Source organism: Neolamprologus brichardi, chromosome 22 (assembly GCF_056152115.1).
Source record: "Neolamprologus brichardi isolate AB-2024 chromosome 22, ASM5615211v1, whole genome shotgun sequence".
In the NCBI taxonomy this organism is placed as follows: domain Eukaryota; kingdom Metazoa; phylum Chordata; class Actinopteri; order Cichliformes; family Cichlidae; genus Neolamprologus; species Neolamprologus brichardi.
The window spans coordinates 13,513,105-13,526,958 of record NC_142124.1 but is presented as its reverse complement, the minus strand read 5'-3'; the positions used below and the strand labels follow the sequence as shown (position 1 = coordinate 13,526,958).

Sequence of the window (13,854 nt, the reverse complement as noted above, 5' to 3'; positions counted from 1 at the left end):
TGTACCAGTGCATCCAGGAGATGTGTCTTTTATAGTAAAGAGAAGGTACGACCTCTCCCATGCTCTTTGCAGACTCCTAACGATCAACCCTCTACCAACATGATATTGATTATACAACTCTAAGCATATATGAGTAGATATTTATAAGCATAAATGACAATCCAACAATACAAATCTAACAAATGCAATAAGCAAAAACTGGATTGTTCTTCAAAAAGACTGCCATAGCTATTCACATGTCTCAGTGTTTCTTCCACAGGTGAAAAGTTTCCTGACAGGTGTGTTCAATAATGACCTAACCAGCTCTCTGTTGGGTGTGTAGACTACTTCCTCATATTAAAATTCCTGTTTGAACAATGAACATGAGATATGCATGCCTCAGCTGTGTTTGACTCGGTCAGTGTGTTTCATTACAAAACTGCCGCTTTACTTCAGGCTGTCGCTAGCAATCAGAAAGTGTTTCTTTTTGTCTTTCGTCAGATCTTTTATTGAACTGTGCAAGAATGCTCATCAACACTAGGCCAGGGGAAGAATTATAACTGCAACAAAGAAAGACCATTATTACCCACACCTGGTCAAAATGGCAAAAAGGAAAATCAACCATACTAAAATAAGTAGGCACACTATAAGTAAACCAGTTCTGAAACTGAAGCTACCAGTCCTGCAACAGAAATCAAGTATAAGAAAGCTATACCTATTTTAGTGATTGCAGTATAAGGTGGCCTCTTGAATTTGCCTGTATGCGAGGGCCTCCAGGATGGAAGCGGTTACATTTTTTTTTTAAAAAATGCAAACAAAGTTGCTAATCAGGAAACAGACAATGGGAGTGTCACGAACACCCTTTTGAACCTCGTGGAGGTGGTTTTCTCTTCGCTCTATTGACTCTGCTGAATCCAGGTAGGAGCAGATTCTTCTGTGACTTTTTTATTGTTTAGATAGAAACTAAACAAATTTTGTGTCTTGTGGTTGAAGATTCATCTGTAATTATGTTAAACTGGCTGGTTTTTGGTTCTACTCTGACTGCATGTATTTTGTTTTAAGGTATTTGCTTCAGTGAAGCTGCTCTTCCGTTTGACATGTATGTAAAACTTTTAGTTAAGAATCACATTTTTAAAAAGTAAAGAATTATTGTAAGTACAGTCCATCTACATTTCTGTCCCTCTGCCGATGCATATACAAATAATATTTTATGATCCATTTTATTTCTTGTCCAGATTCTTGTACAGCACTGCAAACATGTCAGACCCAACAAGACTAGAAATGGCATTGGCTGCAATGTTCAGTGCCTACATGTCCTACCAAGGAGATGACAATAAACTGACCAAAGAACAATTTCTAAAATTAGTGAAGAATGAACTACCCTTACTTTCTCAGGTAAGGAAAAACATTGTACTAAATAACTGCAAATGATTACAATAACTTTGGTGACATCCAGACACACTTTTAAAGTGCAATGTAAGGCTACGTTCACACTGCAGGCGAAAGCTCATCAAATCCGATTTTTTTGACTTTTGACCCTATGCGACCCATATCCGATCATGCTATGACAGTGTGAACGGCGCAAATCCGATATTTTCAAATCCGATCTGGGTCACTTTCGCATGTGGTACTGAATCCGATACATATCCGATGTTTCAGAAAGCGACTGCTGTGTGAATGGTTAAGTCGCATTAAATCCGTCTTTTACGTCACTGACACAAGACAGACGCCAATTATCAGCGCCGGAGAAGCGCCCGAGAAGACATCGCGAACGCTTCCTGGCCATCCGGAAACGTTAACATTTTATTTGTACTGCATAATCTGCAGATTCTGACAGAAATCTGCAACTATCCTTTGAAGCACCCCTCCTCTCTAAAACAGCAATAAGGATCATTATTAGGTTATCTACATTATTATGTAAATAACAAAATAACTTAAAGCAAAAATTGGGAAACGTGAAGTCCGAAGTCTTTATATTAAGGGCCATCAGTCAAAAAATATTGTTTGCTCTGGGTCTAAACACAGCGCGTTGTGTGTGACATTTTCTTTTGCGCATGCGGGCCGCTTTGAGCGTTCACACTAGAGCGCGTTTGCTGTCACATTTTATATGTAGTGTGAACGAGCAGACAAAAAAATCGGATTAAATGTTTGTTTCACCTTTGCAGGGAAAAAGTGAAGATGAGCTCTTCAAGTGTGTCGACCACAATAATGATAAACGTGTGGATTTTGAAGAGTTCGCCTCACTGGTTGCTGGTTGCGCCTGTGCAAGCCATGACGCCCTCCAAGAGGTCATGAAAGAACTGGACACAAAAGGCTGCCCAAAGTAAAGCACTGCTGATGTGGAAAGAAACCCAATATAGGCCTTCCCTGGATTCACATCAAAACAATAAAGTTACTCAAAGTCAAAGATTGTGCTGTTTTTTCTTTAACTTGATTTGTCTTAGGGATGCATAGAAATGTTTGCTAGTTGCCTATTCACACCTCTGAACTAGTTGTTTCATGTTAGGATATACCCTTATTGCCTGCTTTTCTCACTTTACCCTTATAATAGGGTTTGAAATAAACCCTATTATAAGGTTAATGTAAAGGATTACTATTGCAAAAAGGTAATTAGATTACGGTTACTTCCCTGTTCTCTTCCACTCTATACAGCAATAACTGATATAGATATGCTTCTGCCATAATATGTTTATAAACCCTGCCTGGAAATGTTCACGTTTTCAGAAAAATTGGAGATTAAAAGAAATTTACTGTCTCTTTATCTGAACAAGCATTTTAAATGGTCTTCAGTTAATAGGTACGCTTCATCAGACACTAGAAGGCAATAAATTAGTTGCCCTCTAAATTGTTTAGTAACCAGGTAGTCTCAGTGTGTAGCAAATGGCCTTGAGGTGCTATTATCTTTAAGAAAATAAATCAATAAATGAACAAGGATAAGTCTTCAAAACACAAAGCTTTCTTTATTTGGAAAAGCTTATACAAAATTGAAAGTTACAGTAGTGGAATGAGGAAACTTTGATGATTATGACAGACATGGGAATAGATGCTCAAGAGTTCCCTCTGCTGGTGAGGAATATTTCATTGTGGTCTGACATGTTTTCAGTTTGATGGAAACTCAGTTTACAGCCCACATCAATGCTTCCGTGAGTAGCAGACCGGACATATGACTACATTGGTAAAACTGATTCAAGAAATCACTACTAAAGGAGTCTGATAATAAGAAGAGAACTGCTTTAACCAAGAAACAAAACTCTGGAAATCTGGACTGATAATAATAACTCGTCAGTCCAGATTTCCAGAGTTTTAAAAATGAGAGTTAGTCAAGTACTGTACTTGTAGCTCTTTTAGTTAAAATTATGTATTTTTGGATAACAGCAAGAAAAATACATAGCATTGATACATAGTGTGATCAAATAGGTTAAAATAACAAAAGTTGAGTGCAGGAAAAATTGCAATGAGGTATTTTGGTGATTTTTATGTTCAATTATGTTCTTTTTCTCCTTTGTTAGTAAAATGAGACACAAACCTCTAAAAAAAAAAAAAAAAGACAGAACGGATCGAGTTGTTATTCAAATACAGCTTTAACACTGGGCTGCAAAGCGTGCCATTTGCAATACCCTGTTTTCACCACAATGTGGCACACTGTATCCATCTAGCTATCTGTCGCCCATCTTTGATATAAAACGCATGTCAGGATAATAGGAGTAAAGGTTCAGGTTATGATAAGAATATAAATGCAGATAATGTGAGACAAAACAGTCCTTGAAGCCACACTGGCTGGATTGCCTCTGTTGTGGATGATAGCTCTAGTTTGCAGAATTGATCTTGTGCTCAGCAGAATGCTGCTGATTGGCTCTTCTTTAGGTATCAGTAAGTCTTATTACAGATTTTCGAAATTACAGTAAATACTTTTTAAAATCCCTTAAACCTAAGCTGTGTTTATTATGAGAGATTAACACAGAAAAGTAGAGCGTGCGTGTGGGAGGTGGGCGGTGGAGAGGGGCGGAGGGTCTGTTAAACCGGTGGCCTAAACTTTAATGAAACTTTATCTTAAATTCCACAAAAACGGCTTTTAGCTCTTCTATCAGCAGCAATAGTAACTTTTTCCTTGTTTTTAAATCAGATGACTGAACTTAAGCTAAAGTCGTACTAATATATTTACTCTCCTATTACTAACCTTTCCAGTGTATTAACTGTTCAGAGAGTCCAGCGTCTGCAGAGCCACAGTGTGAGTCAGTGCGCACAGCCAGGGCGGCGCCTGACTATAAAATCTCTGTTGCTTGTTGCAGACGTCTGAACATTTGCACCTCTTCTGCTGACCACGTCCCAGCGACTGTACGGTAAGAAACTTTCTGCTCTTGTTCTACAGGTGTGGCTTTGCCACGATTTTTTTTTCAAATATAAACTTTAGTTGCTAAAACATACAGACATACAGCTAGGAGGTGTGAGAATAGTGTTTCATACTGTTTAACCTACTTTAATCCATCCGCTCCCAGTCACTGCTTTGTATTTACTGAAGTTCCCTCTTTGTGAATTTCTAACGGTATCTAACGGGTCCGTGTATTTCCTCTGCTGTTAACTAAGTTAGGCTCCAACTTTTAGTTTATCTTGTTTCTTTCTCTTGTTTTCAATCTTTCACATTAATTACACTTTAATTGTTTTTCCAGTGTTATGATTATTTTTATTAATAAAATATATAATTAACTTTTTTTACATTAAGCTCTGATTCACATTTAAGACCGTTAACTAGGTCTCCATATAATCAATATAAGCCTTTGTAAGGGTGTGGTTGGACTGTGGGCATGTACACACATGTGCTTGTTCCTGCAGTGTCCTATCTCACATTGAATCCCACCATTTTGGGTCTAACGTTGTTCACATTTTCCATTCTCTTGCGCACACATAACACACCCTCCCTCCTACTTCTCCTTTCTTTTAACTCTTACAGCTACAAAGACAGTAACTCAAATGTTCAGATTTTCTGTATTTTGCACAGTGGTTTACTGTGACATACCTTTACTGTCTTCCCACGAGCATCACTCATCAGTGGGAAGTAAAACAAAGACCCAAATGTGTCAGTTCCATCAATAATGGATGAGTTTAACAGCATCTCAACCAAAGCAGCTTTCATAAATGCTTTCTATGAACTTGTTTGGAAAATGTCAGCTGAAGTTAAACTGACTTGCTATCAGTTGTCATAGTCAACATTTTCTGAACATTGTTTTTCAGTCTAAACACATTCCAGCAAACATGCCTTCAGAACTGGAAAACTGCATGGAAGGACTCATCAAGGTGTTCCACCGTTACGCCAAGGACGGTTCGCTCACCCGGCAAAACCTCAGACAGCTAATGGAGGCTGAGCTTTCCAGCTTCCTTAAGGTGAGATGAGACCAAAACGTAAATGTACAATCACGCTGCGCATCATTTACACACTGTAATCCAATACTATGCCACCTCTTGTGCAATCTCACTGTTGCTGATGTATCCTCACACACCCTTTTTTTAAACACAGTGTCAAAAAGATCCTGCTGCTGTAGACAAGATCATGAAAGACTTGGACGCCAACGGTGATGGTCTTGTGAACTTTGAGGAGTTTGTTTCTCTGGTTGTTGGACTGTCTGTTGCCTGTGAGCAGTGCTATCAGCTGGAAATGAAAAAGGCTGGAAAGAAGTAGGAAGTACAACAGTGGAAGAGAAGCGACCAAAAAGCATTGCTTTTTGTTTTCTTTTGCTTTTTTTGTAAAGTTTTGTTCATTAAAAGGGCTGAATCATTTTAAACCTCTTGTGTCTTGTGTTTCCTAACTATCTAATCTTTAAGTTAGACAGATTTGCCGATAGATCCCCTTCAACTTTTTATACATGTGTTTTTTTTAAGCAAGCACCAGAACCATTTCCATTTGAGAAGCTGGTAAAGCTTAATCCAGACAGCTTTCTCTGTTGGCTTTGTAACTGAGTAAGTACTTTATGTTTCCCCGAGTGTTAAAGGGCAGATGAGCCACTCCCTCCCTGACAAAGTCCCTGCTTTATCACTGCTCTGAGGAATCTGCTGAATGTTGTAGGCATGAACACACCTCTATCAGTCAGACATAAACTCTCAGAGGATGTTGCAACAAATGAATAAAATGGGTGATAACATTGCCTAGTCAGTTTGATTTGTATTTTGCAAGCCCTCAACTGACTCACAAGAACAGCACATCACTGTTCTTGTGCAGATCACAAAAATCCCACCGTGTTTCATGTCTGGTGAAAGTTGAATAACACCAGAGAAAGAGAGAGAGGAACAAGATAACCCCTTCACCACCCGTCTCTCATTATTCTTACTGAACAGAACAAATATCTTTGCTCTAAAACGAAGTCTTCCAGGCAGCCCTACCTCTCAGGCATGCTCCAGCAATCACATCTGTTATTGGTAGTTGTGCAGATAGACTGTGAGCCACTGTTTACTATGATGGCCTGCCGATCCCAGTGAAGTCATCAAAGCTTTTGCTGCCTGAGAAAAGCCTGCCTGAAAGGTTAAACCCAGGAGGAAGAGGTCTTCTTGAGCTCTTGGCAAACACTGCTTTGGGCAGGGCTTAACTACTGGTTTGTCAGTGTTCATGGATACTGGGGAAACACTGAAGTTGCTATGTGACTATGTGATGAGTCTTAAGTGTGTGCGCACGCGCGTGTGTGGTGTGTGTGTGTGTGTGTAGCTAAAGTTTGCACCACTTGGTTTACAGAAGCACCACGCCCATGTGACTCACAGCTGAGATTCCGAGACTGCTGCTTTTTCAGTGAATTTCCTTGTATTTAGTGCCTCCTGCAGGCTATATGTTTATCATGTTGCCTAAAAGAAAAGAAAATCATCATTTGTCTAGATGAATTACTCTTCGATCTTACCAGACGCTGATCGGTGACACCACTGTATGTGTCATGTCTAGTTTTCTAACACAGACTTTCTAATATAATGTAGTAATGTCTAATATAATTATCTAATATATAATGAAATTTGTCGCAACTTTTTTCTCACTGAAATAATCCTGCATGCTTTTGGTTTTAAAGTTGCTCAAGTCATTCCTGGCATGGGCGTTCTGTGGTGTGAGTTCGGGGGAGTACCAAATATTCACTGTGGCATGCCACGCCCATCTTGGACACACCAAAAAAAAAAAGCCCCTCTCTGTGGAAACTTGTTAAACAATAACATTAATGTCCAAAACATACCAACCATCCCCAACGTCCAGTTTGCATGCAGATGTTGCCATGGGAAATAACTATTGTGATCCTGATACTGATTCAATTCACAGTAACATTTAGTTGTATGTTTTTTTTTATCCCCAGTGTTCAAATGTGAGCGTTTGAAACCAATAGACATTTAAATCCCACAGTTTAAAATCTATACTTGGCACTTTATCCACAACATTAATATCACCTGCTTATTGTTTTGTAGGTCCTACTCAAGCTGCCAACACAGCTCTGTCCCATTGGACCTGCGTGTTTGGGAGAGGAAACTTTGTGTCCTGCTTGATTCATCGAAGCCCAGCCCTGCAGCCCACAGGACACAAAGTATCCACAGCAGGGCTGGGCTTCGATGAATCAAGCTTGTTCAAATTGAAATCTGGGTTTTGGAGTTCTACCCCCTCTTCTGCCTTCACTCCCTGAAGGCAGAAGAGGGGGTAGAACGTTATATTGAAAAGGCAGGGTCAATACATTTCACCTGTCAGTGGTTTTAATGTTGTTGCTGCTATATAAAAATGGTAAATGGCCTGTATTTGTATAGCGCTTTACTAGTCCCTAAGGACCCCAAAGCGCTTTACACATCCAGTCATCCACCCATTCACACACTGGTGATGACAAGCTACATTGTAGCCATAGCCACCCTGGGGCGCACTGACAGAGGCGAGGCTGCCGGACACTGGTGCCACCGGGCCCTCTGACCACCACCAGTAGGCAATGGGTGAAGAGTCTTGCCCAAGGACACAATGACCGAAACTGTCCAAGGCGGGGCTCGAACCGGCAACCTTCCAATTACAAGGCGAACTCCCAACTCTTGAGCCACGATCGCCCCAAAATGTGTATTTTATAACCTGATTCTGCTGTTTCACTTCTCTTCTGTTCCTTTATTGATAGACACACAGAGAGGGTGCTTTGAACCAGTTGAACTGACAGAAGTTGACACCAAAACAGGTTACCAAAATAAAGTGTCACGGACCCGGCTCTGGAGGACTCGGGGGTCCGTGAGCAGTTTTGACTGTTGTTGTTATTATTATTATGATTATTATTGTTGTTATTATTATTATTATTGTTGTTATTATTTGGTGATGTGTGTGTCTTTCTGCACAATGCTGTGTTAGTCTGTGTTCCACTCATTATATGTATAGGCAGGGTGTGGGTGTGTACATGTGTGGCTGGAGGATGGAGAACAGCCGCATGCAGGCCTGATGGGTGTGGCCCTGCAGGAGGACTGGCCACACCTGAAGTTCCTGCCACACACCTGTTGGTGATCAGGGCTCGTCGGGGGAGCTACTTAGGAGAGTGTTGGAGCTCCCACCAGCGTGGGATCATTGAGTTGTCTACCCAAGTTAGTGTGTGTCAGCGTACGACGGTGCAGTTCGTGTATGCCCGCCGGGGTTGGTGTTGATGGCTGTTTTTGTGGTTTTCCCCTCAGGTGGAAGAGTGGACCAGAACGGCAGCACACACAGGGTGTGCGAGAACACAACAGCGGGGAGCACGAGCACAGACGTCGGAGGGGATCACACACACACGGGATTCAAGGGAGCAACGGGGAGTTATTGTGTTTACAGCCTTCACTGTAAATAAAGTGCACTGTTTGCATCGCAGAACCATGCGTTTTGGGTCCTCATTCCCCCATATCCCCATGGTCTGCCAGCCAGACCGTGACATAAAGAGCCTATGACCTAAAGGTTTAGGTGCATACATGCAAACTGCAAACATGAGACAGTGGTTAAATCTAACCATGTACTTCTAGTTAAGTATGTTTTGAAGAATTTGCAAGTTTTCACCCACCTTAAAAAAAACCTTATTTACAAGGTTTTCTAGCGCAGTGTTGTATGCAGTTATTTTTTAGGTTACAAGAAATTTAGTGCATGAAGATGAGTGTTTTACAAATGAGGCACTAAACTTATTAATTGAGTGAACAACAACCAGACTGGCTGTAAAGGCCTTGAACATCAATACATGGAAACATTAATTTACTCCCTCCAGCTAAAGCCATGACATATGAATGATAATATTATGCATGTCTTGTAGTCTTTCACTTCAGTTTTTACTTTTGATACTTCAGCTGATACAATGAAGATGATAGATGCACATATGCGAACATAATTTTAGAGCATCTTTTAGTGCACTTCTGTTGAGGTCTTTTTTTTTTTCTATTATTAGTGTTACCTTAATAAACCTCTTGAATACTTCCTCCAGTCATTTCCTGTGATTTGTATCTTAAACTGTTTCTGCTGCATACCTCCAAATAGTTTCCCTCCACGGGTACTTGTAGATGCATGACTTCATTATTTCTATAATCCTAGCTACAAGGTTCTAGGGTGACATTCACTATGCAGCATTTGCATGATGTATGTCTTTCTGAAGAAACAACTTATATTACAGCACACATGGCTGGAGCTGGACACTAAAAATGTCTGTTTGTAACCACTAGATGGCACATATCTGTAATTATAGTGTTAAAAGTTGGTCTGAGTGAGTGTGATTAAATCCACTCCAGTTGTACTGAACAAACAGTTTTGTGTGTATCACAGCTGGATATGACACAGGATGTGGTGACCATGGATACTCCCTCCATTATTTGGTAAATGTGAGTGAATAAGATCGAGAAAAAGGCGACAGGAAGATGTGTGACTCACGATTTCCACACAGTGAAGAAGGATGGCACAATGTTTAAAAATGCTGTGAATGATGGTGACAGTGAATTGTAACCTATCATCTGCTTTCAGCTGCGCTTTGAAGTTGTTAATTACAGGACTAAACAATGCCCAGACCAATGCCAGAAACATCTAATTCAAAGTTATGCAACAGGCCACACGGACAGGGAGGAACAAACATGCAAACAGAGTTGCCACAGTACAGATTTTTTTTATTTTCTTCCTTCCTTTCTTTTCTTTTTTTTTGGACTCTGTGACTTTGGTTTTGGGGACATGACTATGAGTCACAGCCTCTCTGCAAAATTGTAAAGAAGAGTGGATCCACTCACAACTATAACAATCAGTGCTAGTGAGTCACTGTCCCCATGTTTTTACTTTAACATAATGTGCATCTCAAACAAGTCAATAAAAAAAAGAAACTTTTTAATTACATACAAAAGAAACACACCAGAAATTAGCTGGTACAATTAAAGGTTCCTGCGATGCACGTTTTGCTTAAAACATACGTAACTGTTCATCTCTTTATTCCTATTGTGCCAAGCGGTAAGTTTTTAAAAAGAGGAAGTGCGTTTGGTCATCCTGTTAGAAAAGTCAAAAAGAATTTTAATGCTTTTGTAGAAAAACGGCATTTACATAATAGCACAAATGCTCCAAAATCATGTATGAAATCTTGTAAAGATCAAAGTTTCTTATTCGGGGCACAATTACTTCTAAAATCTCTAAAAGCAGATCAAACATTTGTCCCATGACTCTACCACCAAAAGTCACAAGAGACTTGTTTATGACGGAATGAAATGTATGAACCAAATTGTGGACTTTCTTTTACAGAATTAACAAAAGTGACCTTCAAATGGAGCACAAAACTCGATTCAGTTCACATGTAAATGCTGCTTCCCTCCTTTCATCTGAAAAAGCCTCGAAGAGAGATGCCAGAAAATGCTGCTCATAGGGTTTCCCCAAAATATAGTCACATAAAGTCAATCAAATGGGTGAAATAAAAAACTGTAAATCAACAATAAACATAACATTTTTATAGTCTTGAATCTGTCACTGCAAAAAGGGTATTTTGTAAGACTGTTACATGACCATTATTTATTTAATTTACTTTAATTGTCCCCTTAAAGACACAGCACCCCAAACTTTACATTTCATATTTTATTGTCTTTTGTTCTGCAGCAATTCCAGATTCAAAAGCAGTCCTGAGATCATAACGTAAGAAACATTTTGTAAAACATGCTGAAAGTTTTTAGAATTCTCCAAATCCTCAAATGCAAACATTCACTGTAACAGCACACGAGTGTCGTGTTTGTTAAAGAATATGTTTTAAAAAATGAAGGAAGGGGGAGTGGTTGGAGATGAAAGGAGCATTCTAGAGGGAGGGGGAGGGATACTGGGTGTGGTGATGTATAAAGCATCTTTGCCATCCATTGGTTCATCACAACAGCTCTACCAAGATCAACAGTAGCCTCCAATTGTCTTAAACCTCAGCACTGGTGAGTAGAAAATCCTACAAGTGCTTTTTTTGTTTGTTATCTGCTTTTATTTGCTCGCTCTGGAAACTTTTTCTGGGTTTTCTTTTTTGTTTGTTTGTTTGTTTTAATCAAGCAATGCTCATTACAGTTAGTTTTATATGAATGCACATTAAGCATTAGCAGAAAAGTATTGATGAACTGTAAAGTTTGTCACATCCATGTGGACTTTAATACTTAAACTTCTCTTTTTGCTTATGAAACTTGATGCTGCAAAAGACTGAGCTCATTTTGTCTGAATCCCACTAACTTGTTTGGAAACTCATTTTTATGGATGCATTAAAGGTCTTTTTTTTTGCTTTGCAGCACCCCTCGATTCTCACCTTTAACTGCAACCTAATTAAGGAATGAGATTTTGTGCTCTCTTTCCTTGTAACTCCCGTCTGTTTCCAAACTCTCTGATGCCAAAGTTTCCTCAGCTTAGTGTTCCCTAAAGAGGGGAAAGCACTGTATGACTCACAACATAACCACTAGCAAATCTCTTGGGTTTATACAGTCAAGTGGAAAGAACGCATAATTTAGATATACTATGTTAGAAGAACAGACATCTGATGTTGCTTTGGGGACTTTAATTAAGCCGTAACCTGCGTCCTTATCTCCTTCTGCTGTTGCCATAACAATGTCCTGTGTCACTTGGCAGAGACGCTACATTAGAGACCGCTGAAAAGGGAAATAAGAGTGGTGGGGCCCAGGTGGAAATCTTGAGTTTATTTTTATCAAGCTCCACTGAGAACCCAGAGAAACCTTGGCAAAGACAAACAGTAATATCAGCCACTGTTTTCTGCTATGACTCCAGTATGCACTTGCACATGCACATGTTTTACTGAATGTATACATATATAATTCCAGAATTTAAATATATTAGTAATGTAATTTGTAGAAGTGGTTCAAAAGTAACTGAAAGGAGCTTCACTGCATCATTATTTTAGGCAAACCTAAAATGGACCTCACAGGGTTAAACGACTCAATCTCTTTCACTCTGGTTTTACCAAACAGGCCCTGCCTATTCCCCTTTTTCCCCTCGTTTCTTCTAAATAATTCCTCGTGTTCCAAATATCAATGATGTCCTTTGTTAGGATCCTACATTTGACCACAATCCCACGTGATTCAGCCTAATCTGCACCAGATAATGAGTCATAGCAGAATTATGTGTAAACGTTATTCAGAGGAGGCATCTTTCTTTAATCAGTGTGGATTTCCTGCATAAACAAATACCACTGCAGTCTCAGACGTAACATTTTGTTTTCCTTCTGTCTCCCTAAACTAGCCCTAATCATGTCTGACATCCAGAAGGCTATGGCCCTGCTCATCAGCACCTTTGATAAATACTCTGGCAAGGAGGGAGACAAAAACACTCTAAGCAAGGAAGAGCTGAAGGATCTTCTTCAAAATGAGTTTGGAGAAATGCTTTGCGTAAGTGGTCTCTATCCTCCCTCTATCTCACACCCAGTAGGTTGCCTGAAAACACTGCCATACTGATGCAGAACTTTTACTTTGAGAGAGTGGAAAATACACAGATTTTCTACTGTGGTTTGCGTAACTATTTGAGCAGAAGTAGGCTGAGCAGTTCTTTGTTTTATGATCACTTAGTGTCTAAATTCAAGCTAACACTTTTCTCCACTGCAGAAATCCAATGACAAGGCAGCAATAGACCGCATCTTTAATGATCTGGACAGAGACAAGAGCAACAGTGTGGATTTTGGTGAGTTTGTCAGGATGGTCTGCTGCCTCACTGAGATGTGCCACGAGTACTTCGTCTCCAAAAAATAAGGATCCGAGCGCCACCTTGGGGCCAGCTTAGAGAGCTGCCGTTCGGTGACAGGAAGTGTCCCTTGACAGCTGTTTTGAAGAAGATATAAACACAAATATATGACGATGAAGTCAAACTTATACTGAAATCCAAAATGAAATAAACCTTTTTTTTCTCTCTGAAAGACTAGAGTTGCATTTTGTGCATTCTTACATTAACTGGGAGAACTATTTGTTCCAGTACTGAGCAATTGCAGAATCTTTGAAAGGCTTATGATAACAAGAATGTTTCCCTCATAAAACAAAATGTTTCTATCAGCAGAGTTCATGCTTTGCAGCTGAAGTATCTTCTAAGTTTCCTGAAGTGACTTCAGGAAAGGAGCAATACCACTGCAAGTTCTGACAGGAAGGATGTCACCAACGCTAACAGAGATGCAGAACTGAAAATATCTACCAGAGCAGGCTTTTTGAAGTTGCACTGAAGAAACTTTTGAAAGAAGCAAGAACACAAGCCTGATCTCACTAAGAAAAAGTGAACTTCTTAAGCAAAACATCCTTAAATTTAACACACTCTGGGTTTCAGTTTGGCAAAACACATGTTGCATGAAGTTACTTTAATACTAGCAACTCATTTGAGCCCCAAACCTTGAATCATTTGGGGTCTCAGAAAACTTTAGGTTTGTTTTTTAGGGTTTTTTTTTCCTTCTGAAGCTTTAATAGTCTGAA

At 39.7% G+C, this 13,854-nt stretch overlaps 3 protein-coding genes across 3 annotated transcripts; all 3 read left to right on the top strand.

Annotated features, from left to right (window-relative positions):
* The first annotated feature begins 580 nt into the window (after positions 1-580).
* On the top strand, positions 581-2,386 carry LOC118453986 (protein S100-A10-like). Its single transcript, XM_087834826.1, has 5 exons — positions 581-677; positions 811-897; positions 1,042-1,078; positions 1,215-1,374; positions 2,145-2,386. The coding sequence occupies exons 1-5, from the start codon at positions 581-583 to the stop codon at positions 2,304-2,306; spliced, it is 543 nt and encodes a 180-aa protein (XP_087690952.1). The 3' UTR covers positions 2,307-2,386.
* A 1,804-nt stretch (positions 2,387-4,190) lies between these two features.
* s100a10a (S100 calcium binding protein A10a) lies at positions 4,191-5,756 on the top strand. The gene is made up of 3 exons (XM_087834817.1): positions 4,191-4,319; positions 5,209-5,358; positions 5,492-5,756. The coding sequence occupies exons 2-3, from the start codon at positions 5,230-5,232 to the stop codon at positions 5,651-5,653; spliced, it is 291 nt and encodes a 96-aa protein (XP_087690943.1). The 5' UTR covers positions 4,191-4,319; positions 5,209-5,229; the 3' UTR covers positions 5,654-5,756.
* Positions 5,757-11,251: 5,495 nt separating this feature from the next.
* LOC102792155 (ictacalcin-like) lies at positions 11,252-13,313 on the top strand. The gene is made up of 3 exons (XM_006787998.2): positions 11,252-11,343; positions 12,647-12,792; positions 13,006-13,313. The coding sequence occupies exons 2-3, from the start codon at positions 12,655-12,657 to the stop codon at positions 13,147-13,149; spliced, it is 282 nt and encodes a 93-aa protein (XP_006788061.1). The 5' UTR covers positions 11,252-11,343; positions 12,647-12,654; the 3' UTR covers positions 13,150-13,313.
* The last annotated feature ends 541 nt before the right edge of the window (positions 13,314-13,854 follow it).